This window comes from Motacilla alba, chromosome 1A (genome assembly GCF_015832195.1).
Source record: "Motacilla alba alba isolate MOTALB_02 chromosome 1A, Motacilla_alba_V1.0_pri, whole genome shotgun sequence".
NCBI lineage: Eukaryota > Metazoa > Chordata > Aves > Passeriformes > Motacillidae > Motacilla > Motacilla alba.
The window spans coordinates 14,608,726-14,633,511 of NC_052031.1; the positions used below are offsets into that span (position 1 = coordinate 14,608,726).

The following is a 24,786-nucleotide window of genomic DNA, read 5'->3' on the forward strand; positions in this document are numbered from 1 at the left end:
CACCAGCAGAACTGAACACTTCCTGAACACATTCCCTTCAGGCAGTATTGGTGGGGTTCTCTCAGATATTTCAAACTTTGACACTGATAAACTTTGACAAAATAAAGAAGTGCTTATGCATATCACTTAAAAAAAAATTAAATTTAAAGGTGGTCACAGTTAGTAAGAAGCACTTGTGGGCATGTGGGAGCAGTGTCTCTGTTCTCTGTATTCTGCCAAATAAGTATTTACATGACAACAGAAAGGAACCCAAAAGCACAAACTTGTAAGAAATAATTGTATATATATTTTCATGCATTACCTGATAGATCAAAGAGTTTGTCTTTGTCTTCTTATTAATATCAGCTCCCAGTAGAAGTAAACATTCAGCCATAATACTATTGTACTCCATACATGCTTTTTCCAGCATTGTATTTTTTAAATCATCATTTTCAGCAATTTTAGCAAAACATCTACAACACAGACTTTGAAACTGAATGAGAAGACAAACAATAAAAGTTAGGACAAAAAAGGACAAACATTTTTCAGCTGTGGAATTGTCAGAGAAAGAAGATACCTGTTGATCTCGCTGGTCAGTGAAACACATAGACATCTGGTAGAAAATGACTGTGTCAAATGATTCATTTACCAGCAGCTTTGCAAAACAAGGTGACAAACCAAGAATTGTCAAGATTGCATGAAATCCCTAAGAACACAATGAGAACATTGAAAGAAGTACAGTGTTAAAAAGTGTTGTTTTAAAACAGGTCATGTAACAAAATCAAATTTCAACCAAAAGATTTGCGCTTTTAATTTTTTGGTCTTACTTTTAAACATGTAATAGTTAACAAATAGGAAAAGTTTGGGAGAGAAGGCAGAAATAGCAGGTGTCTTTGTTTATACAGCTGTAGTTACATGCTTGTTTAGCTGACCCACTGAAACAGATATTAATTGACACTTTGAAAAGTCAATATGCACCATAATATCTGACAACATCATGCCTGGCAGTGACAAATGTACTTGTGATTTCCTGAAAATGTAAAGAGGAAACAATCTCCTTCTAAGGATATGGCCTGAAGATACATCTCCTGTTCCAGAGTGCTGCTCTGTAATCCCCGAATTTGAAAAGAACTATTAGACTAAATGAAAAAATTAGCAGGTGCATCTAATAACTAAGAAGAAATACAAAATTATCCCAAGTAAAGTTCACCTAGAAGGATGAAATGGCTAAATTATGGACTCTTTGTCCAAACCCAATTGAAACTAAATCACTTAAAGTAACTACTTTATTCCAGCATATTGTTTTTATTTGTCTCTACATTGGTTACTAAGCTAAATGTGGAAAGGCTGGGAAAAAACAGCAGCAAAGAAGGGAGGCTGAATTTACAATATTTTCATATTCATCTGAAAGAGAAATATAGAAGCTCTCACAGAAAGCTGATGTCACATGCAAACTCTATCCCACTAGAAAAATGAAACTGGTAACAAACAGGGAAAACTTCTGAAGCAGAGGAAACAGCTTTACACAAGGATTAAATGTGTTTTTACAGACAAAGAACTCTCCTTCCATATACAGATGAGGCTCCAAAGTCTGATAGTATTCCAGTAATATCTTTTCTTAAATACAGCATTCCTACACTAAGTTTATTCCTGGAGACAAGACTGGGAACTAAGTCATCTTCTATGACTTCTCAAAGAAAGGCAATCAGTACTCTAATGATGCTGACTTCATGAAATGGTTGCAGTACAACAGAATGATGGATCATGACTAAGAAATTTGTTCTAGTTTGCAGATCTCAGAAGTTTCAGATAAACACTTAACCCATGCTTACACATTCTGGATTGAATATATGCCTCCCAGAAAACCATCTCTACAACAAATGTCTCCGTTTAATTACAAAGGTTTATACTAATCTAGTAATTTCAATAAAATCAAAATCAAGTAAGTAAAATAAGGAATTATACTTAAATATAACTATATTAAAATTATTTTCTACAGTTTTGAGTTTTGTTTGCATCTTCCTAGACAGAAATGACACATACATGCATCTGGATTTCAGTGACTTCTTTAAATCGTCGCAGAGTAGAAACCAGAACAGCTGCCAGGACGTGCATGGTTGCAATGCACAAACTCTTCCGTGTAATCAAAGAGCGTAGAAGACTCAAGCCCAAACACTGTATGTCTAGAAGAAAAATAATTATTATTCAGACACTGATCATTCAGACATTCTGAGTGGAACAAACCCATGATTGAAGCAGTCTTTCAGTAACATTCCAGAAAGTTACTTGCACAAGCTATTATAGGACAGGCATGACTACAGTGTGGGTGAATCTGAGGACTGTGCAACACTGCAGCCCTCTCTTGCCATGCAACCTAAATCACATCCAGCACTAAAGAGAGCAACAGATCTGGTACAAACCTCCTACCATGCCATTCTCATTCTGCTGACAAAAGACCTTCCCTACCTTGTTCATCTGGATACATCTGTAGGGTGTGAAGCACAGTGTCAGTAGCTCCTTGCTGGGTTAAAATTTCCAGTGCACCAGTGCACTCAGCTACAGAACCAAGGAGTTTCAATCCACACTTCTGAATGCTAGGATTTCCAATAAACTAATGGAGAAAGGAAGATAAAATCAGATCAAGATTGTTCTGCTTACAATGGCAACAGAGATGTTGCTCATTTTTAAAGCTGCTCTGTAATAACAAGTGAATGTTGCTCTTAAGTGAAGTTATAGCTGATGTGACAATAAATAACAATCATAATTCCAAAAATATTTTCTTATCAAACATGAGTTTGACCTGCTCATAACTTGCCCAGATTTTGATGTTTGATTCTGAAAATATTCCCTAGCTACTTTTCTGATGAAAAATTCGATTTTTCCCCCTCAAATTCTCATTGATAAGTTTACACCATTTTTCTAGGTCAACCAGAAGGAGAAAATGTACTTCCTGTGTGGTTAAAAAGGAAAAAATATGGGGTTTTTTTGTTTGTTTGTTTTTTGGTTTTTTTTTTTTTTTTGAGAGCTGGAAGAAGTGATAAACATACTAGCAACTGAAAAATATTAAAAGAAAAAGATATGAAGCAACATACCTATTACTACTCCCCACTTTTAGATGGAGGAAACCTAGATGAGGCCTAGATCTGTGTCACAGAGAGTGTCACAGCCACCAAAAATCTGCAAAATTACTTCAGTGGACTCATGTCCATCTTCCTCCTTATTCTGTCTCTAGTTTTAAATTAAATGTGTCAATTTCTAGCTCTTCTGGCTGATATTGTAGTACCCCAAACCACAAACCAGCTGCATTTTAAAAGGCAATCAAGATGATCACAAAATACTGAAGACCTTCTGAAGCAAAAATTATTCTACCTCCTTTGTTAACTTCTATATCTGATACCTTCAGGTCAAGATGTCCTTTAGACACTCTAGAACTATTTCACTGATACATTACATGCTCTGGCTTCTATAGTAACAGACATAAATTTCCTTGACTGAATCTCTTTGGCAAGCTTAAAATTCCTGAGAGGGACTTCTAAAAAATTAGGAATTGCTACATTTTGATTGTTGTCCACTCAGTTCTATGTGTAGCTGAGGTATAGTCATGAGGACACTTTTCATATATACACTAGTCTGTTTTAAGAAAATAACAATACCAAATAAACTGTATCCTTGAAAAAAACCCTAGCTTTTTTTTTTTTTTTTATAAATATCCTTTGGAATTACCATATAAAGAATCATCTAATACATTCCAGAAAAGAAAGTAAGAAGAAACTCTATATGATTCACGAAACTTGGGAGTTAAGATTAATTCTATAAAATCAGTAGGAAAATCAATGCAGAACTAAAACTTACAAATGATTCACTGTTTCAAGTGTAAAATACTGACAAAATCCATTAGAATAAAGCTTTAACTATACCCTGTTTAAAGCATTAAGCACCAACGAGTGAGTTCCCTCCAACAGACACTGGCTTTTAATGACTTTTCCTGTAAGTGCAAAAGCAGCATCTCCCACATCTCTGGAAGAACCATTCTGGTGTTCATTCTTTGTATCTGCAACAATGGAAAACAGCCTTCCTCAGATCAGCAGATTTCATATTCTCCCCACCATTAACCCAATAATACAATCTAACAATCAAATGAACACTGAGGTGACTCAGAGAGCATATTTCAGATCTCATGGTACTTTCAGAGCACTGTATTGCAGAGACTGGAATCCCTCCAGATTCACATTGTAATATGAGTACATTGTGCTTGAAAGGAAAATTTCACCACATATTTACTCACTGCTTACTATGAAAATACAAAACCATGCCAAAGAATCTGTTCTAGGGTACATTGCAATCTATTACTTTTTTGAGCTATGGAGTTCCCTGATACCTACTTCAGAATGCCTCTTCCTTCTGGTAAGGAGATACTATAGAGAAGCTATAAACTATTTGTTCTTGCTCACTTGGCAGCCCATCATAGGACAAATTTTACACACAGATGACATTAAGTGGAATGTGAGCATATACAAAAAAAACCAGAGAGGTCTTTCAGATTTACCTTTGTAGCTTTTGGCACTTGCAGTCAAGTGACACTACAGAAAGTACCCAGAGATCCTTTCAAAGTCACTTCAGCATACATATTTATTGTGATTATTATTTTTCCCATGAATTACTTTTTTATTCCCTAATTAACCTGGAAGTTTCAACATCCAGTTGGTGCTCTCTGTGTTTGATTACACTTTAGAAGGGCCTCACTTCCAGGATACAGCAAAGTGCCTTGCCTCCATGTTAGAACACATATATCAAATCTAAATCTTGCTCTTCATTGAAAAAAGAGGAAAGTATTAGGATTAGAACTCAAATAATAGAAGGAAACTGAAAACCTGCAATCAGTCTGCATATTGATCAGGTTACTATTTTCAGAGTTAATAGTTTTGTAAATGTTCAGCTCAAACTGCTGAGAGATACTTGCAAAAAGTTGCTCTGAAAAAAAAAATCAGTACCCATGTCTGTACTCCTATATTCAATATCAGGGGAAAAAGCAAGATTTATAGCAGTACACTGACAAAAAGAATTAAAACTTATCCAAAATTCTACTAAAGCCATAAAATTATTAAAGAACACTTTTCAACCCTCTGGATTGCTGATAAAGGGTTTTTTTTCAGAAAGGAATTTCTAACTAAACTTGTCAGTTTGGTTTCTCCTTTTTATAGAAAGTAGTATATAACTGTATATTTCACATCTTTAAATATATAGATCACTGTCCAGTTTTTATGTTCCTTCCAAGAGACACTACCAAAAAATTGCATTTTGTGGCACAACAATGTTCATGTCACTATCATGATTTGCTCTTACTTAAAGGGCATTGATGATGCAAACCACAATGACACTGATAGCTCCACACTCATTCCCTGAATTCCTAAGAAGGAATGAAGCTAACTGATGAAATCAAGGGGAAATCAGCAGTAATCATTTTGGTCTGTTACCTTTAATACCTCAAATATTTTCTCCCATTTTGTATGTTCCCAAAGACTTACAGCTGCTCTCTGCTATGTGCAGAAGTGCAATAATTTTTTGAAGTCCCATTAAAGGCTGTCTCATTAGATAAGAAAGACTAAAACCCAGCAATCTGATTCTGTTCTCTGATTTGGTGTATGCCTTTGGATGACTTACTGGGCATCATGAAGTGTAAAAGGACTCGAAGTGCTTCCAGTTGTACAGAGAGTGATTTTTCATGTTTCCTCATGGCTTTTACAACTTCTGATACTGCTACTGTCATTACATCCAGATGTGGGAAACTGAAAATATTGTTCATAAAATAAACAAAAAGAATGCATTTCCAAATTTTACATTTATTGTCCTTAATTAACACTGTGTGATAACCCTTTGGAACCCTGTAAATCTGAAACATTAACTAAACTGTGGTACTTTTCTTCATCACAACAAACTATTTTCATGCCATTCCATTAATTCAGTCTATGTAAATAACTGCATCCTAGCCAACAAGAAAGCAATATTAACAAAATGCTATTTTAATAGCATTTAATAGCATCAGAGGTAATTTTATTGGAAATTTCTTATCTCTCAATGCAATTTAGTAGGGCTAACAGAAGGGGAGACCACCCAGCAATTGTCTATTTGAATCTCACTGCTCAAGAACCATGATGGGCAGCTCCCTACACACACCCACTTGGGCATTTGGCTACAGGGCTTACAAAATTCCATGTCTTAAACAGGGCTGTCAGTCTGTGGTCAAATTTACTACCAGTCAACAATTTAAATGTAATCACTCATGGCACAGAATCTCACAACCCTTCACCATGAAAGCGGACATGCATTTCTAATTTCATTACCTTCCTTCAAAAACATGATTCAGAATCCTGCAGGCACTTTCAACCATTTCAGGACAATGTGGATGTTTCCTCATTATATCCAAAACATTCATATGTATGCCTTTTGCCAGTAGTGTCTTCCTAATATTTACTAAAACACAAAATAGCAAGCATCCTCTTAATAAATCTTTCTTTCTGTGTAGTTCTCAAACACAACTTTTTTCCCCTCCTTTTCTTTTTCAATGTTTTTGCCTCATCAAACAGACATTATAGTATAAATTAAAATGGGAAACAATTTGAACTGAAGCTGACATGTTTGCATAGCTTAATCAAACATAATTTCTGACTGTCTAATAAGTTTCTATACATCTGCTATTTTTACTTAGGTAAAGTTAACATATGGGAAGAAGAATGTATAGCCTCACTTATATTTTAAGAAAAGTTTATTCTTAAACTTTTTCCTTGTAATTGCATTCTGGGATCATGTAGGAAAGCTAGAGCTTAAAACTTAAAAAATCCCCCTTTTAACTTCCAAAATGAAACTTTAAAAATGAACTTATATTTATTAATTCTCTTTACTTTGTTAATTCACCTTTTGCAAATTCAAATATCCAAGCATACACTGTAGCTATAACTGTAACTAATAAAAATTAGAACATTATTAAAATTATCATAGTAACTACCACCAAATCTTGTAATTCCCAGTTCAGTAGATCCATTTCAGATGGTTAGTTCAAGCAATACTGCATTATGCCAGAAGGTTTTACTAAAAAAAAAATTAAAAATCTTCTTTATGTCTATCATTTCTGCTGTAAGCACATTCATTCAGGGGGAAAACAAAAATAATAATAATTAAAAAAAAAAAAGAAGAAAAACTTGCTTTAGAATTCCAAAAGGAACCAGAGGCCCACTTGTCAGTAACATGTTATGAAAGTACCTGGTATATGACAATAGTATGCATACATTTATGAGATCTATTTCTCAGTATAGATACATGTTGATCTCATAAATAATTATAAAACCTTTTTTTGTGTTAGGTTTTATGTACTTGGATGGCTCTAAAAACTGGTGATAAAACAATGCTTTCTCACCTAGAGAATGGTAAATAACTGCTAGGATTTTTCTTCCTATCTAGTCAGTGGTTTTCAATGTGCAGTCTGCAAACCACTTGAGGTCCATAACCATTTCAAAGGATTCTGTGAAAGTTATCTACTAAAAGCAGGCCAACTGTCAGTAGGCTTAAATACTCTACTCAGGGGTCCACATCTCCACTGAAAAATTTTGAGGGGGTCTGCAAATTGAAAAAAGTTAGGAAACCACATTAGGGACACAATCAGGAGTAAAGCAATCTTGAAAACTGTCATGCACATGCTTAAGTTTCTACACAATTTGATCTACTGAAGTCAATAGGACTGTGTTAAGCAAGAAGGTGGTATTTGTTGGGCTGTGGTCCTTATTCATGTGATTTTTCAACAAAGGCTGCTCTTGACGAAATTCAAACACGTGATAAATATTTAAACAAGCATACAAAGAGAGCACAGTTTTTTTATGTCTCCTGCTCCAAAAAGTAGCAATTGCAACACATAATGTGGCAGAGAGCTCTTCATTTCCTCATATTTTTTGATACTAGCCAACAGTAACTTTTTCAAAGCTAGGAATAAACGTCCTATTTATCACAACAACATAATATTCTAATCACAGGGAGAACTGTATTCATTCAACAGTACACTAAATTCTCTTTAATATTTTTGCAAAAACTTTCTGCTGAATAAAAAAGAAAATATAATTAAAGTCCCTTACCATTTTGTTGTGACAAAATTGCCAAGGTACTAGCAGCTGCCTGAAACACTTCTTTTGAAGAGGAGTGCATCAGCATGGACAGCATCACTGCTCTGTCTATTGGGAACCTTTCAGAGAGAAATAAATCACTGCACATTGACTGTATTACAGCAGTTACTTCACAACTGCAGTTCAGTTTCTTAAAGAGGTATTACATAACATAATGAAAATTTCAGGTCTTGGTCTCTAATATGTTTCCAGAGCAACAGCTGACAGAAAACCCTTTTTAACCTATGCAACTTTGTCTAGTCTGAGTCTCACTGAATTCCTTGGAACCATGCTTTCCAAGGGACCTGAGGTCCAGAAAGGGGTATGAACAGGCTTACAAAAATTGAGTGACTAAAATTTTAAGGAACTCTGAGAAATAGTTTAAGTAAAATGGAAATTTGTGTCTTGTCCATGCCCAGTAGATTCTCCTCGATGAGGCAGCATTCCCTCTACAATGCCTTTTCATCTATTTTGTGGGAAAATAAGCACTGCTTTTCTCCACTCCTTACATGCAAGTTATCTTAATCTTGTCTGTTTTCCCAATTCTTACATTCTTTATCCCTATTGCAACTGAAGACAAAATTTCTCATGAACTGCAAAAATTAGCTCTAGCAGGCTGTGTTCTGACCCTTTATGAAAACACTAGCAGATTTTCCTGAGTCAAGGTTAAGACAGTTTGGAATAAACTTTCTCATGTGTGGTTGATCACCATGCATTTCATCTACTACAAAATTAAACATAATTGAAAAGTGAAACATCAAATGGCTTAATAACAGGCACTCATTTTTTCTAATTTCCAAAAATCCAGTAAGACAATACTGACTGATTATCTCCATCTCCAATCTTCTCATGAAGGTTGCGTTGATACAGAAACAGATTTTTCAAAGCCCAGCATGCAGCCTCCTAAATATAAGCCAAGACAAAAAAGATTAAGAAAATATACCTCTAGAAGATTAAAAAGATATGAAAAAACTTACATAGTTTGACTGCTTTTCAGTTCACAAAAGAGGTACAAAGCACTTTATGTAAAAATAGAACAAAATGTACACTGTAACATTCTTTATAGCTCAGATAGGCCCAAGTTACAAACATGTGACAGTCTCATTATTCGATTTGTATTTTGACATCTATTTTAGGACAAGATTAATTCTTCTGCTGATGGGCCTGTGTTTAGCTGTCAGATACAAAAGAGGTATGTAAACAACAATCTTTGCATGGTCAAAGTTTCAGGTATAAGCCTCATCTACTGATCTGAAGAAGTAAAACCTTTTAAGACAAACAAAGAAAGGCAAGAAAAGTAAGATTTATCCTAAATCTAACCCAGACATTAAGGCCTTTTTTTTGCCTGAGGATAGAGATGAGAAAAGCATGTTTCTAACCATTTTATTTAATACGTAATACAGTCTTCCTATATTCCCATCACCCATAATTTCTCACCAGCACATCTGTATTTTTTTGGTGTAGTTCTAAGGCTCTGTAACATGCTTCCAGCCAGCATAACTTTTCTTCCTCCTCCTCTTCTTTTCCTTCCTCTAAGTCCCGGTTTAAGAATATTGTTTCAGCTGGAAATATAATATATTTACAATAAATTCTTACTGTGAAAACAAAACACCTATGTCTTGACCTTTCTGTAGTCATGGAGGCACTCATACTGGCAATGTGTGAAAATCAGTGGGAAGATAAGACTTTTCTGGGAAGGGAGAAATCTTTTGATATAAACTCTGAGACAAACTTGAAAAATGTCTTCAAGGCTATAAAGGGAGTGAAAAATTTGAGTGTAGTGTAGTAAATGTCACATTGTTACAGATCAGTCTAGGCTTTGGCTATGAAAAAACCTACATGTACCTCTTTTCGTTGTGTATTTACGTACAGAATACCACAGACATAAAATATAACTGTGAATCATTTGCATGGAACCACTTATTACAGAGCCATCTACACTCTGAAGCAATGCCATTAAAAACAAAATGCAAAATGCAGTTGCTAAGAGAGAAATAGCTCAGAAAGTGCAACAGAATTTGAAATATATAATTTTCTACCTGTGATTTTTCAGCAGTTAAGAGAAACAAAGAAATACCAACACTGAGCATAATATCTGAGGCATAATGGAATATCTAATCTTTGCTATTTTGGGGACTCTTAAACAGCATTTCTACCGACTTTTATATGGAACAACTACAATGACAAAGAGGATCAGATTCTTAGCTTTTTCCCACTAGCTAACTAATTTCTGTCTAAACTGTACTCAAGGAAAAGCTTACATCTTTTAATTGATTTCAGAACTCAAGCACAACCATTGATTTTGTGTTGCTACCAACTGCCACAATACAAGTACTGTCATATCTGGCAAACACTACATCAAATCAGTGTCGTTATCACTGGAGACTTTATGTTCAGAAGGGATTATCCAAAATTTGTCTAAGAAAAAACAGTTTGCTCTGTTCAGATCTGCCAACATAACCTACCAGCTCTGAACATGGTGCAGATGTTGGGCATATGATATGAACACAGACTTATCATAGAGAAACAGCAAACTGTAATCATGTAGGAAATCCAGTTTTGTTGAAGCTGTTCTGCCTGAGGCTTTTGTGTTAAAGAAATAGAGTTTGAAATTATTACAGGAAATTACTAGACTGAAAAAATTAACAAGAAGACAAAGATTTACTCACTTAGAAGAGCTAAACAACTGAGAGCTGCAGCTTGTAACTTTGCATTTTCAGGATATGTTGTAACAGCCTTCACAATGACTTCTGGAACCTTATGTAATACAAGGATATTGAAAAAATTTCCTGAAACCAGATAAGATATCAAATTAATACGAACACATATCTAGAGCTTTACATGCATTTAACATAAATTTCTCAGCACACAATGCACAAGCTTTGTAACAAATGCTGTTTTTCTTACTACGGGGCTTGACATCAAAAATTTGTGGAAAGAAGAGGTTAAGGATAAAAAAAAGTTGGGATCTACATTCTTTGTGGGCCTTTTAATTTATTTTTTTTTTTACAAGAGGCAGAAGTTTAATGCAAAATGAAACACACACTGTCATCAAAATAAGAAAAATACAGTTGGTGTACCACTTGCAGACTTCCTGCCAGGAAGCAAATGCAGTCCTGGTTCTGAATTCCTGCAATTATTTGATTTATCCTCTGACATAAGTAATTTAACCTTTGTTTACTCCCTGATTTTGCCCTCCTCATTAAATAAGTCAAGGCCAGCATTATAAATATAGACTAGATTCCTTCTGGAACAGAAGAAAGCCTTTGGATAATAAATATATTTAAAGCATAACAATTATTATAAGTTGTACAGTATTTTGTATTACAGGCTGAATATAAGACACTCTCCAAAAAGCGAGTAAATTCAAATAACCACCTTATTTGGAAGTATTATGCAGAAAATAATAGACCAACACTCACTTTGTCAAATATGGTTTGATAGCTATGGCTTCTATTTTGATATTCAATTTCATTTAAATCTTGGTAAGCAAAAATGAGAATCAGAGCAGTAATATGAAAGATCAGTTGCGTGGTCATGTTATATCAGCCTCGCTGTTTCTTAACATATTTTAATGGAAAAGGTATGTTTGTGTAAATGCATTACTTACCTAAAGAAGTTAATAAACCTAGGCTATGCGATGAGTAGTTCTGTTGGATTTGGGCTGGCCAAACAGGCATCAGCCAGTTAAAATTCCAAAGACAGTCAAATCTAGGATAGCCATTACCAGATTAGCAAGAATGCATGTTGGTGATCTTGGAAGCCAGTACATGCTAACTGTACCCTTTCACTGCCAGCTAACATGGGTTTAGGAAGACAATGTCCATCAGAATACTCTGGGAAGCAACACTGGCAATACAATGAAAATCTTCCAGACTATTTCCAGGAGCACCTAACAATTTTACATCTGTTCCCATAATTGCATGGTGCTGTGAACACCTCCCCCATAACTCTACTAAAGCAGCTCTTTATTAAGATGAAGGACTCATAGACGAAATGGATCTTGTGGCTGCTTTTCTGCCACTCTTCATTGTCGGTCAGCGGAAACACACGGCAAACATCTGATTGAAACCAGGCTGGTTGCACTCACAGCAAGATCAAGGCCTGTCAACCAAACTGCTGTGTTCCCACAAGTGCTTGGTTTCCCTGCCTATTTTCAGTTAGCCTTGTACAGCAAACTGTTCAAGGTTAGCATCACGGCTTGCCAAAGAAACCCTGCAATTACCACCTCAGCAGCCACCACATTTCCTTAAAAATCTTATCTGGCTTTCTGAAGGGGAATGGGAAATAGCTTCAGGTTGCACTCAGGTCTGATCTGTATTTTTTACCACATCTGCATGAAGAAGTGGAAACAGATGGTGAAAGGATGGGACCAGCTTTATTATGGGGAGTCATGCACTGGTACCAGCATCTGCAGCAGCTTCAGACCACCACCTGCAAAAATTGGGAAGTCTAACTCTTAATGAAGAAGAACCAGTGAGGAGTGAGGACTGCTCAGGCAGCTGCTCACAGTGCACTTGCATGCAGCAGGGGGAAAAACATATCTATTTTCATTTCAACTTCCTACTACGTGGTTCTTGGCAACTGCTCAAATGACTTTATTGCAGTTGCAAGTGTGAGAACAGAGCTGCTAAGAGGCACAGCTTTTTGCCACTGACATAATTTCTCTTGATGTGACACCAGCCCATTTTAGCCCAGACAACCAAAGTACTTTTGCTCAACTCAAGGCAAGTCCAGAACCCAGTGATTCATTCACTGCTGCAGCACAGGGAGGCCCCAAGACAGGCATCATCACTGTCAGGAATGTAGCACAGGTCTCTGAAGATAAATGCACTGCAAGGAGGAAAGCTGGAGTTTTACAGAATCCTTTTAACTAATTCTGTAGCACCAGCTGTTTCTCACACATTCACCACTGGCACTTCAAAAACTGAAATCTCTAAGTAATTTTCTTCTTTTCTATAGTAACTTTATGCAGAATCAGACCTACTGATTTCTCATTCTCCTACTGTGCTTCTCACCCTTTTTTTGTCTCATTACTTCCCCCTAACGTGAGTCTTTTATGGCAGCTGCTCATTGTTACTTACATTTACCACATAAGGACACCATACTGACTGGTCATGGTCATCATTAGACACAAGGATCTATGCACCACCCTGAGGATTAACTAGAATAGCAGCTGCTGTTTGTAAACACTCCCAGTTAACTCCAGCTCTTACATAGTCAAAATAAGCTGACTTTATATAAACAACTTAGTGAACTTACCCAAGGTAAGCTTGTGCAACAAACAGCAACTCACTTCCTGAACTGTTTCACTACTGGGGAAACTTTTCATCATTTCCACTATAACATTGTAGCAGCGAACATTTCCCGACATGAGCACTTCCACATTGCTGGCTGAAGAAAGAAACAGAAACAAAAACTGCTTCTTAAGACAGAGTAAAAAAAAAAGTCGACTGGATTCTAATTCAGACTTTAGCTAATTAGATTTATTTAGAGAACTGTGACAATATTGCAATTTTAACCTTGAATCTTGAAAGAAAGGTGGCTTTATTTCTTGATATGGTTATAAAATGACGATGAACATTTGGAAACTATTCATTAAAACAATGCTTTCTCACCTAGAGAATGGTAACTAAATGCTAGGATTTTTCTTCCTATCTAGCCAATGGTTTTCAATGTGCAGTCAAAATTCAGAATAACATTTTTGGGTTTTTCCCATTCTGTATCAAGCCATGTAACAGAAACCTCCTTCCAAACTAATCTTAGGTAGCTTTTTTTCTTAAATATGAACAAACTTTCATAAATACTATATCAATCTTATAAGTGGTGTTTCTAACATGATTGTGAACAAGCACACATTTTACAATATTTCAGTAATATTCCCAGAGGCATAAAATTAAGAAAAAAAAAATAGATTTTTTTTCCCATTAAATTTATTCTGCAGTAATTTATTTGATTTAATCATGTATTCCTGAGTTTTCCTTCTTTTTTTTTTTAGGGGGCAAGTTAGGAAGTTACTATTCTCCTATGAATTAGTCCTACTGTACACCTGTTGTTCAGTACCTGAGGGTACTGAAACTTTCATCTAATGTTCCTGCAGTATTTTGAAAGCCATTGCACACCCTGTATTTCACAGAATCACAGAAGATTGACATTGGAAGGAACAGCTAAAAGGTCACTGTGTCCAACCCACACGTTCAAGCAGGGCTGCCTACAGCAGGTTGTCTAGATGGCTTCTGAGTATTTCCAAGGATAGAAACTTCACAGCCTCTCCAAGAAAACTGTGCCAGAGCTTGGTCACTCTCACCCTGTTTACTTTTTGTTACTCAGGCCTGATACAGAAACCAACAGACAATCACGTGAGCCCCTACAAAGACAGAATGTATCCATTCCAACTGAGGACAGAGTGATCTACATGTAGTGATTTCAGGCAAAACAGCATCATGGTAGTTAAAGCACAGTGTATGAAAGCATCCTTGTAGTATTTCTATCCAGGGTATGAGACAGAATATGAACCAAAGAAATCTTGGCCAAAATCCTGGCCCAAATGAATGAAAGGGAGTCCTGTAACCAGCTCCAAGGGAGTTAGCATTACTCTGCTGAGGTCTATAAATTTTCTTAATTATTCTTTCAACAGCTTGGCTTCCCTGGATACAACATAATAAAAATATTCACAACTGTATTATTAAAAATAATTACCCTTTTTAAAAGAGCACCAAATCTTTAAAATAATACATCTCTAAATATTAAATCATGACAACCTTCCAGATGAAAAAGCAAGCTCTGAGTGGGAAGCATTTCTGAAGCACTCTATTTGATAGTAAAGGAAGGTACCTTTCACAATGCTTTAATAGGACAGCCATTTATCATGTCATTCTCAAGTGAAAACACACATTCCACAAAACAGTATTGCATCACTCCACAGTAACTTATGATTTCAAAGGTGATACTTATGAATATAGTAAAATAGTCAGATGATTCCAAAACCGATCACTAGGGAGACAGCATAATGAACTGCATGTTGAAATCTGCAAGATCCAAGCAATGGCACATGTGCAGCAAGTCACCATATCCCAGAACAAGGTAGAGAAAAAGAGGTGGAACAGATCTCATTTAATCTTAACCACCAAAACTTGGTCATCCAGGTTCTCTCAACAATTGCTGATGAGATCTGAGCACTCTGTATGGAGACTCATCCCAGCTGGTTTAGGGTTAGGTAAATTTCCTCTTGAGGTGACTGTCCCTCCCTACTAAACAGAGTCCAAGCCTGGCTGGCTCCCTATGCCTGCCATTTAGATGGGTAACATTCGGTGATCCACCACTCCACTTTGGAGGACAGTCAGCTGCAAAGCATTTTTCTCATGCCACAAATAGTACTGAGATTAAAGAGTTCTTGTACACCCTTATCCTACAATTTCTTATAATACGAGCCAGAACCAAGTCTAAGTATGTATTAATGAAAGAAGGTATAGTGAGGTACTCATTCAGAATAGAGACCTGAACTTCAGGGTATGGGGAGACATTTGCTACTGGATATGTTACAGTGTGTACCTAACACTGAATTATCTTCTCCATAGTGGCCTTAAAGGAATGTATTTTGTTGAGTTCTTGAGGGATGTCACCAACAAAGAGTATGAATACCAGCTTTGCACACTCATGTGCAAGTAGTCTCTGCTCCTCTGGCTATTTTCAATCTTTCATATTAGAAATGAGAGTATTAAATACCTACTTTAGAGCAGATCTTTTTCAAGCCTTGTCTTGTTACATTTTGTGTAACTATTCACTGTTTTGAAAAGAATGTAAAATCTGGCATCCTCCTCCCTAGAAAACAGCAGTAACTTTTGGGCTGGGGTAAAATTATTTCTGACTCAAGGGATACTAAACTTTCTAAATACTAACTGGAACAGCAAGAATTTTAAGAAACAGGAACTAGATAGCTTGGAGTCTGATGAAATGCAGACACTTCAGTCTAGTTCTTGTTCAGTGGGCATTCATGGGGCCAGCACAGTTCCTATAGAGCCAAACAGGATGTAAAAGCAAGGCTTTGTAAGTAAACATGTTTGCAGGAGGTACAACATTATGCACCTCATGAAAGACATGGAGAGCAGAACCCTGCTCTATGCTTCCCTAAATTTGTCAGCAGGAAGTTGACAAAACTTGCCTCTGTGTCAACAAGATCACATTGCTGTCAACAAATTGACCCAAATCATCAAACACATTTCTCAGGATCTGATATTTCATAGAACAGGGACTGCTGTTACTGGGAGAAAAGAGTTAACAAAGACATTTTCTTCCAGTCTTACTGCACAGCACCTGAGGACACTGTAAGACTACCACATGCACAGTGCTACCAATGCTTGCCACTGCAGCCACCACTGAATGACCACAGCAGGTGTCTGAAAAAATCTGAACTCAGATTTTTTTTCCCAGGCCTGGCCACTGAATTTGTATGGGCAATTTTCCTTTGTGGGACAGACTTTGCCAAGAATATTATTTACCTGTGACCCGAACTCACTGAAGATTTATTTAGTCAATAAATATATCATATTTTTCAAGTAAGAAAAGATGACAGGGCAGGGTCTTGAAACTTCAGTCTCTACAACCATGACAAGCATCTTTGCTACCACCTACTCCAAGTGAAAGAAGGTATGTTTCTGTTATTTAGGAAAGATTTATGCTTTAATGGTTAAATACGAAAAATAGCCCGCTTAAAAAAAAAGGGTATTTCCCAAAGAAAACAGGAAGGTGATTTGTCTGGCAACTCCCAACCAGGTCTCAATGATTTTTTGCAATTGCACAAAGATTACTTTTTACAATTACAGAAAGCAAGAGCTGATGCACACTGTGGGAGAAAAGAAATTTAAAATAACTTCTAATACTTACGTGGACCAGCTAAGGAATGTAATGAATAAAGTGCAGGAAGAATCACCTCTTCTTTCTCTGGAAACTCTTTAAATACTTTCAGTATGATCATATGATCTTTGCTTTCAACAAATTCAGTCAGCTGCTCTTCTGGAACTAAATTGAAAGGCAAGAGATACAGTATGTCTTGAGGAAATAATTCTTGTCCTGGTGCATCATCAGAAAAGACAACTGTTTTTATCAAGTTTCCTTGTATTTATTCTCTATGTTTCACAGAAAGTAAAGTACTCTTCATATACATAATCCTCCATGATTATGGCTTTTTTAACTAAAAACTGAGCTGCTTTATAAACACCTTTTGCTAGCTTACATTTTATGTAACTGAGTTCTGACTTTTAAATTCTACCTTGTGAATCTGTACTTTAGAAGACTTTTATCCTTTTTCACAGATTGCTATTCCAAACCAAAACAGTATATAAGTGAGGGAAAAGCTAAACATACAGTGGAAAAAAAAATTAGGGAATGCCATTTTGCATACTCTGACTTAATTTTTCTTTTTCTTTTTTTCTTTTTTTCTAATGGACTTTTTTTCCATAAAGCCACACTTTAATAATACCTTACCTTAATGGCTTAAGATTTTTCCCTTCCTGGCCATTATTCATACTGACATAACTGTGTGGCTGTGCAATGAAGCAGATAAGGGAACTGACCCAGGATGAGAAAGAGCACCTCTTAAATTTCACAAGCATAATTGTTTTCTGAATCTGGTTAAAGATAAGGTTATGCAAAGATCCACATAACAAAAACTGACAAGGTGGCTCAGAGGTAGAGAAAGCAAGGCAGGAACATCCTAGGAACTTGTCACATTGGTGCTGCCATCAAGAAGAAGGTATGCAGGTCTGTACTTGCAGCCAGATCTGTGAAAATCTGGCACTTACAAAAAACATGCACAGAAAACATAAGCTCAGACTCTTGTGGAAACTGAAGAGAAAATATAGCAGGCAAAAGTATTTAGGGGTAGGAAGAGGAAAAGAAACAGAGAAGATAATTCCAATCACACGTGGGAGAAAGAATTAAAAAGCAATAAAGAATGGTGCCAAAAAGAACCAATCTGAAGAATTGAAGATTATTTTAAACAAAGGAGTACAGCAGAGTGATAGCACTTCTCAATATTTATTTTGAATCAAGAAACTCAATTCAAAGCAAGAGGACTACAACAAGGGGACTTCTGGCTGTAACATGCACTATTCCACAGGTTTCTGCCAAAATTCAATACATGGTGACTTCACTTTTCAAAATAAATAGGAATACTGTATGGACACATAACCACCTTTTAGCATTGTCAGGGTAAAAAGCAGAACAAAGTATTTTTCTCAAGTACAAATATTTTGATTTTAGAACTGTACACATTACTAAAATTTACCAGTCTTAAATACACAATCCTGTTTTTGAGAATTAAAATCAAATGTCACTATTCTTTATTCCAGTTACTGACCAACATTAAATCCCATCTTTTCAGTTAACTCTGGAGTTAGAAATGAAGGGACATTTTGATTTTTTTAAAGATGTCATCATATTCATAGCTGTAATTTATAGAATTTATGATATTTCTTGGAAAGTCTGCTTTGGGCTAGCTCATTTAAGAACAGCCATAATCCACAAACCAATATGGAATGCAAAAATTCATTTATTGCCTTTAAATTAATACGTGTCATCCCTCCCAATCTATACATTCTTCTAATGTCATAAACTACAAGATCAAATACCTTTCTCAAAAAGTTTGTGTAATGCTTTACATCCATGCTGCTGGATCTCTTCATTTTTAGGGAAGGTGTGCATGGCACTAAATACCAAGGAAAACACATCCACCTCTTCTTCCAAGAGCAGGAAAGCAATTATGTCTGAACAGCAGAAGAGATTACATGTTGCACTGATTATTTCTCAATATTTTCATTGAAACACCATAAAATCCAAAATTATGTAATACTATCCCTAAAGTCTACACTGACAGTTCAAATCCAGCTTTGTATAACCCATGACAAAGTTATCTCTTAAGGTAGCATTTTACAACAGTACTGATGTTCCAAAACTTTACTGCCAAAAGACAGTTCATACCTACCTGGTAAAAAAAAGTTCAAAATAGCATTCTTATTATTTTGTATACAAGTACAAATGACAAGTGACTTCATGGAGTAAAACAGAGAGAAAAATCCAGTATGCCATGTACAATCACACAATTGGTAACAGCTCTGTATTTCAAAGACTTAGATGAAATAGGAAAGTAAAGCACACAATACCTGACATGAGGAGTAGATTTAATGCTTTTAGTCCTATTACTGAAAGATTTATATTCCCTTTGTGGACTGTAAGCATTTTAAGAATCTGCCTAAAAATTAAAGACAAAGAAAAGGGAAGAAAGAGTTATAGCTACAGAAATTTTGACACACACAAAATTTTATCAAACATTTACTTTGAAAACAAAAGTAGTTATAGAAATTAGCAAAACCTTAAAAAGCTCTCAAATAATTAAAAAAACCATTTTATTTCAGCTTATATTTTTTCCCAGTTACCAATGAAGTAATATTAGAATTTCAATTATGATGATAGTTCATTAAAATACTGATGTGTAACTTATCCAGTTTGTTTTAATTTTTAGTCAGGTATATGAACTAATTCTGCAGGGTCATTTAGGAGGTGGTTACCCAGCAGAGCACCGGTCTGTGGAGCACCACAGAGTGAGGACAGCACAACACTGCTCTGCTTGCAGCAAGAGCTCAGTTACACTGAACAATCAAGGGTCTGGTGGAAGAGAAGCAGCAGTTTCCCAGCTGAAGAACTTGAACAGCATCTTGATGAACTCTACCCTATGTTTCAGCCCTACAGCACTTACATGATGCTGGACAAACCACTAAAAATAAACATTTCCTACACTGCCAGTTGCACACTCTGTACTTTCTGTAACTCTGTTCTGACTTGTTAAACAGAGAGCCCAACAATGTCAAGTACTGCAAAATTCAGGTCATGTATCAAACTGGGCACAGAAAAATCAGTAGATATTTTCAACATACTTTACTCAAATTACTATCTGTAAAATAGTGACTAAAAATCTGTAACACCTCTTCAAAAATAATTTTAAAAGCATTGATATCACACTGAATGAAGCCTATATCAAAATGGGAGGGAATCGTAATTAAAAACTAAATTGAAATGCATAGACTTACACACAAAAAACAAAATTTTTTTTTTTTTACTTTTTCTTATTTTAGAGACCTTGATTCTGCAATTTTAGTAATCTTCAAATGTGAATCTTTGCATATATAATATCTAATAAAAATAGACTGTGCAGTAGTTTGTAATACTTCAGTTGATATTCTTGACCCGTCTTGAAAAACATAAGCAGCACTTGAAGTTTCATCCAAATTTCATACCCCAGCTCTGGCAGTGATGTTGTTTGCCTTGCTGAAGTCTAAATTTATAAGCTGGAATGAATCACTGTTTTCCCTTCATACTATGATGCTGCTAGTTTCTCTCTCCTCTGTTGTAGCACTAGTGTTGTAGCTATGATGACCAAAATAGACATGAGAGGCAAAATCTGATGAGAGGTATAATGTCAGTTACAGGCATAACATCCACTTTCCAAACTTGCTTTCAGAGAATTCCCTCTCATTTCAAGTATAACCAAGAAGTTTGTAAACCTTCCTAAACTTTTTCTGCTGTAGGAAGGTTTAACATAAGAGATTACAAAACATCTCATGAAAGCTATTTAAGCTTGTGGAAAGAATGCAAATACACTGATGGAAATTCTCTTTCTTCTCACAGTGATAGCAACTATTTAATTATTTATTACACTGTTTGTCAAAAACACCTAAATCAATAGCAAACTACCATTTGTAAACATAACTGCAGTGAAGTCAAGCCGGATCATAGCTGAGAGACAAAAGAAAGAAATGCTTTTTCTGGTTTAATATTCCTATTCTCCCAAAATAGTTACACACACAAAAGGGAAAATCTCCTGGAAGAAAAAAAAATGACCTTTTCTTCTCTATTGTAACTGTTTCCTGCCTTGCTGTAAATAGCATGCATTCATTATGGTGTTGATTCATATAGTACAATCCATGCTGAAGGAAGAGCAGACATAATTTAGCTGGCTTGCTCTGCCTTTGGCACTGACAGAAATGCCTGGGCCCACTCCCTCACTAAGCCTCTCCACAGCAAGGAAAACTGTCAACATGTCAGACAGGGATACACAGTTGTCTAAAATATCAGTATTGAGAAGGAATCATGTACAGCAGTGCTACCATCAAATCTTTAGTGAAGTTTGAGTTTGAAAAGGATGCTTTGTTAACTGCACACACTGTGTGGGTCCTGAGGAGGCTGTAGGAAAGATCCCAGAAAGTAATTCTTCTGGGACCTGAGAATGGGCAGCAGTATCTCCAGCTATCAGGATAACTTTCAGTCAATTAACAAGCTTTTAAGCTGCCAAAGAAATTATAACCAGCGTGTGCAGCTTCAGCTCAGTTATTTCTTGCTCATGAAAAGCAACCCAAATCACTTTTGCTTTCCAACAAAAACTGCCAACACATCTTTCAAGGGAGTTCATTCCCCTACTGACCATGTATTCTAGCCACTATAAAATAAATCCCCACAAAATCAAAATGCATCTTAATGCTGTTTTTCAACAGCAACCTTTCCAAGGAAGAGTGTGGTGAGGACTGTGGAGGCAGATTCACAGGTGCTTGCTGCTGTCACTATCAGCCCTGAAGGCAGCAATCTGCCCAGGAGTGAGAACACCTAATCAAGCCCCCAGACCAACCCCCATGTGCATCGTGCCTACATCTACAATGAGCATTTGTGCTACTGGGCAACAATTCAGCCAACCTGTGTGGGTGTTCATCCCATCTAACCACAGACATCCAGAAAACACTTGCTTAGGCCTCCTTTGAAAGCTGATGGATGAGAGCTGAGCAAGTCCAAACCACAATTTGCCCAATTTACTAAAAAACAGAACAAAACCATCCCTTCTGAAGGTAACTGTATCCACTGAATTCATAGATAGCTGAGGTCATCAGTGTAAATACTTACCTTTAGACAATAATAACAGGTGTGACAAAACCTTCTCTTCTTGATTACACTACTTTAAGCTTGTGGATATAATTCCTCACATTTGAAAAAACACACACAAACATCCAGGTAATACTGCATCTGCCAAAAAGGTTACTTAGGATTTTTTTTTAATGTGTAAGTGGAATTTTCTATATTTCAATTCAGGCCCTTTGCTTCTCATTTTGTCACTGAGTGTCACGAAAAAAGGCCTGGCTCAATCTCCTTTACTTTCTGCACCAGGTATTGAAATACATGGATAACATCCCTCTTTGTGCCACATTCTGAAGGCTGAAGAAATGCACCAAAAAAGCTGATGTAATAACTTGATATATTTCATTGCATATATGCTGCCAAAATGACCAAGCATTCTGGCAGACTTTTTTAATACAAAATACTTACTGGTGAACACCCAGTACTTCCCAGTCCTTCCCAACATCCTTAGGAGCTATGTTTTGTAGAGTACTTGGACAAATTTCTATTAATTTACAAAGAAGTGACCAGCCCATCTGTAAAACAAAAATGCAGCTATTTTAGAATAAATATTCTGCTTGGAACTTTTATATTGTCTTCTAATATCCTTGGCTTTTGCAAGACAGCTGTTCTGTTACCTAGCTAAATGAGTAAGGGAAAATTATTTAACACAAGACAAATGGCAGGGAGAGTTAAAAGATGGAAGTAAAACATATGCTAATGATTCTGATTGCATTGCTTGCAGGAACACATCACTTTCCATCTGCTTCAGCACTCCTCAACCTGCTTGAGGATAAAGGGCACACAGTTAAATGAGTTGCTGACAGAGAGAAAGATATGATGTGATTCATAGTATGCTATCATTGGCCAGGAAAAACTCCTGCACTATTGCAGGCGTATTTTAATGAAAAACGTGTGTTTCTGTAAGAACTTGCTATTTAATTGCAAATTGTAAGGATAAGGTATAGGTTGCTAAAGGCCTTTAATGTTTTAAATGGGGATGAGGTACATAAACAATTACTATACATTTCATATTCTTGCCATCAATCCTCAGTAGTGTGTGCTTTCAAAATGCAATGAAGGCAGTAGAAGTTTTGAGATCATAAGGAGTGAAAGACAACTAAACCAAATGTATTTGTTCTTAATTTACTACCTATTTCATCCAATGCAAATTCTTTGACTTTCAAACATCTATAAATAATGCCAAAAGCTAAAAATGCTCCTCTTTGATCTTTCTGTATTGGAGAAATGTGCTCTCCTATGAATTTTTACAGGCTGATATGACTGAATAGGCTGCAGTGAGGAAGCAGTCAGCAAAATCTGTACGAAGAAACAACTGATGAAAGAAAATCCCCCTGTATTGAAAGAAAAGTAGTGAACTGTGAAATGTCAAAAGTCAAGGTGAAACAGATTTTGCAGAAAGGAATTATAACAAGGCATGTGAGTTTCCTTGAGCCTATAAGTAAATAAAAAGGTGGAAGCAGGCCTCTGTGCTTTAAGAATAGAGTCAAGGCAGAAGATAGTATGTCACAAAGACTCTATACATAACTGGATCATTTTTTTTCACAGAAGAGTTATGTAAAGCAAAGAGGTCAAGATGGGACAGCCAACAACAGGAATGTAAATGGCTACCTCCAAAGAGTTTAACAGCAAAGTTCATATAAAGTGCATGATCCCTAACCCTGCAATCAGTAAGACTAGAGACATGGAATTACAAGCTTGGTAGTGTAGAGTCACCCACAGGAACAGCATAAGCTTGAATTTAGACAGCTTTCCTGACAGCTTTGTAGAGTGTGCAAAAGGTGATGTAGCTCCCTGGGGACTGGAATTCCACTTCTGTCTTTCACATACTTGGTTGCAGTGTGAGCACAGCCCATATCTCCTGTGTTTTGTTTCTGTTTCAGTTTAGATTTGCAGAGACAAACATTTTAAGCCAATTACAACCATAATGTCTGCAGATTGAGCTTGACTATGAGCCAATTTCCATACACTTTTCCTTGGACAGCAAGCTGCCTTACCCTACATAAGACTACAAATCTCTTACTATGGACGTTCAGGGTGGTCTTTGTAACTGAGTCCTAATTAAATGTAGGCACAATGAAGTCTTAGTAACCATCAGTCCAAGATGAAGATATATAATTTCCTAATTTTCCATATTCCAAGCAAAATAGAGTTTATCGGTGACAGTCAATCAGGTACAAATTTCAAAAACATTGTAGAGGTGACTATCAATTGATAAACTACTTATTCGTTAGAAAACATTTTATTTTAGAATTCCTACTTTATAAGAGCATCCTAACTGTTCTTATAAAATTTAAAATCTGATGAAAACTTGCTTAACTACTTTAGAAAATTCCTTTCTGTATTAACTGTTTCTGATGAATTTTCTATTCCCATTGAACATTTTTATTTGGATTGTTAGGAATCCAAGTATTGACAAACGTTTATCAGAACTGTGGATCCAGAGAAGACCAATGGAAACATCTGACCTGCTGATATGTGGTCTATTTTACAACATTAAAATCACAACCTGAAGTAACAGAGAACTTATTAGCTGTTTGAAGATTAAGTAAGAAAACAAGGGTCTTTCAAAAAACAGAAATCCTAAGGGTTACAAGGAAGGGAAATAAAGCAAAAGATGTCCTTATAAAGACCTAAACAGATCCCTATATACAGAAGCAGTTGGTAGCAGCAATGAGACTCATTATTTTTAAATCTGACCCTT

At 36.1% G+C, this 24,786-nt stretch overlaps 1 protein-coding gene across 3 annotated transcripts in view; it reads right to left on the reverse strand.

Moving 5' to 3' along the window:
* The window catches only part of LRRK2 (leucine rich repeat kinase 2), a 62,486-nt gene that overhangs the window by 34,766 nt on the left and 2,934 nt on the right, over positions 1 to 24,786 (reverse strand). For all 3 annotated transcript variants that reach the window (XM_038153970.1, XM_038153972.1, XM_038153973.1), the window contains 16 exons: positions 22,491 to 22,597; positions 19,286 to 19,374; positions 18,755 to 18,889; positions 17,010 to 17,144; positions 13,389 to 13,520; positions 10,796 to 10,915; positions 9,564 to 9,688; positions 8,950 to 9,029; positions 8,100 to 8,206; positions 6,321 to 6,450; positions 5,641 to 5,765; positions 3,897 to 4,030; positions 2,446 to 2,590; positions 2,023 to 2,162; positions 557 to 685; positions 302 to 472 (listed from right to left, as the gene is read on the reverse strand). In XM_038153970.1, coding sequence (XP_038009898.1) covers positions 302 to 472; positions 557 to 685; positions 2,023 to 2,162; positions 2,446 to 2,590; positions 3,897 to 4,030; positions 5,641 to 5,765; positions 6,321 to 6,450; positions 8,100 to 8,206; positions 8,950 to 9,029; positions 9,564 to 9,688; positions 10,796 to 10,915; positions 13,389 to 13,520; positions 17,010 to 17,144; positions 18,755 to 18,889; positions 19,286 to 19,374; positions 22,491 to 22,597 — 2,004 coding nt within the window. The remainder of the gene's footprint in view (positions 1 to 301; positions 473 to 556; positions 686 to 2,022; positions 2,163 to 2,445; positions 2,591 to 3,896; positions 4,031 to 5,640; positions 5,766 to 6,320; positions 6,451 to 8,099; positions 8,207 to 8,949; positions 9,030 to 9,563; positions 9,689 to 10,795; positions 10,916 to 13,388; positions 13,521 to 17,009; positions 17,145 to 18,754; positions 18,890 to 19,285; positions 19,375 to 22,490; positions 22,598 to 24,786) is intronic.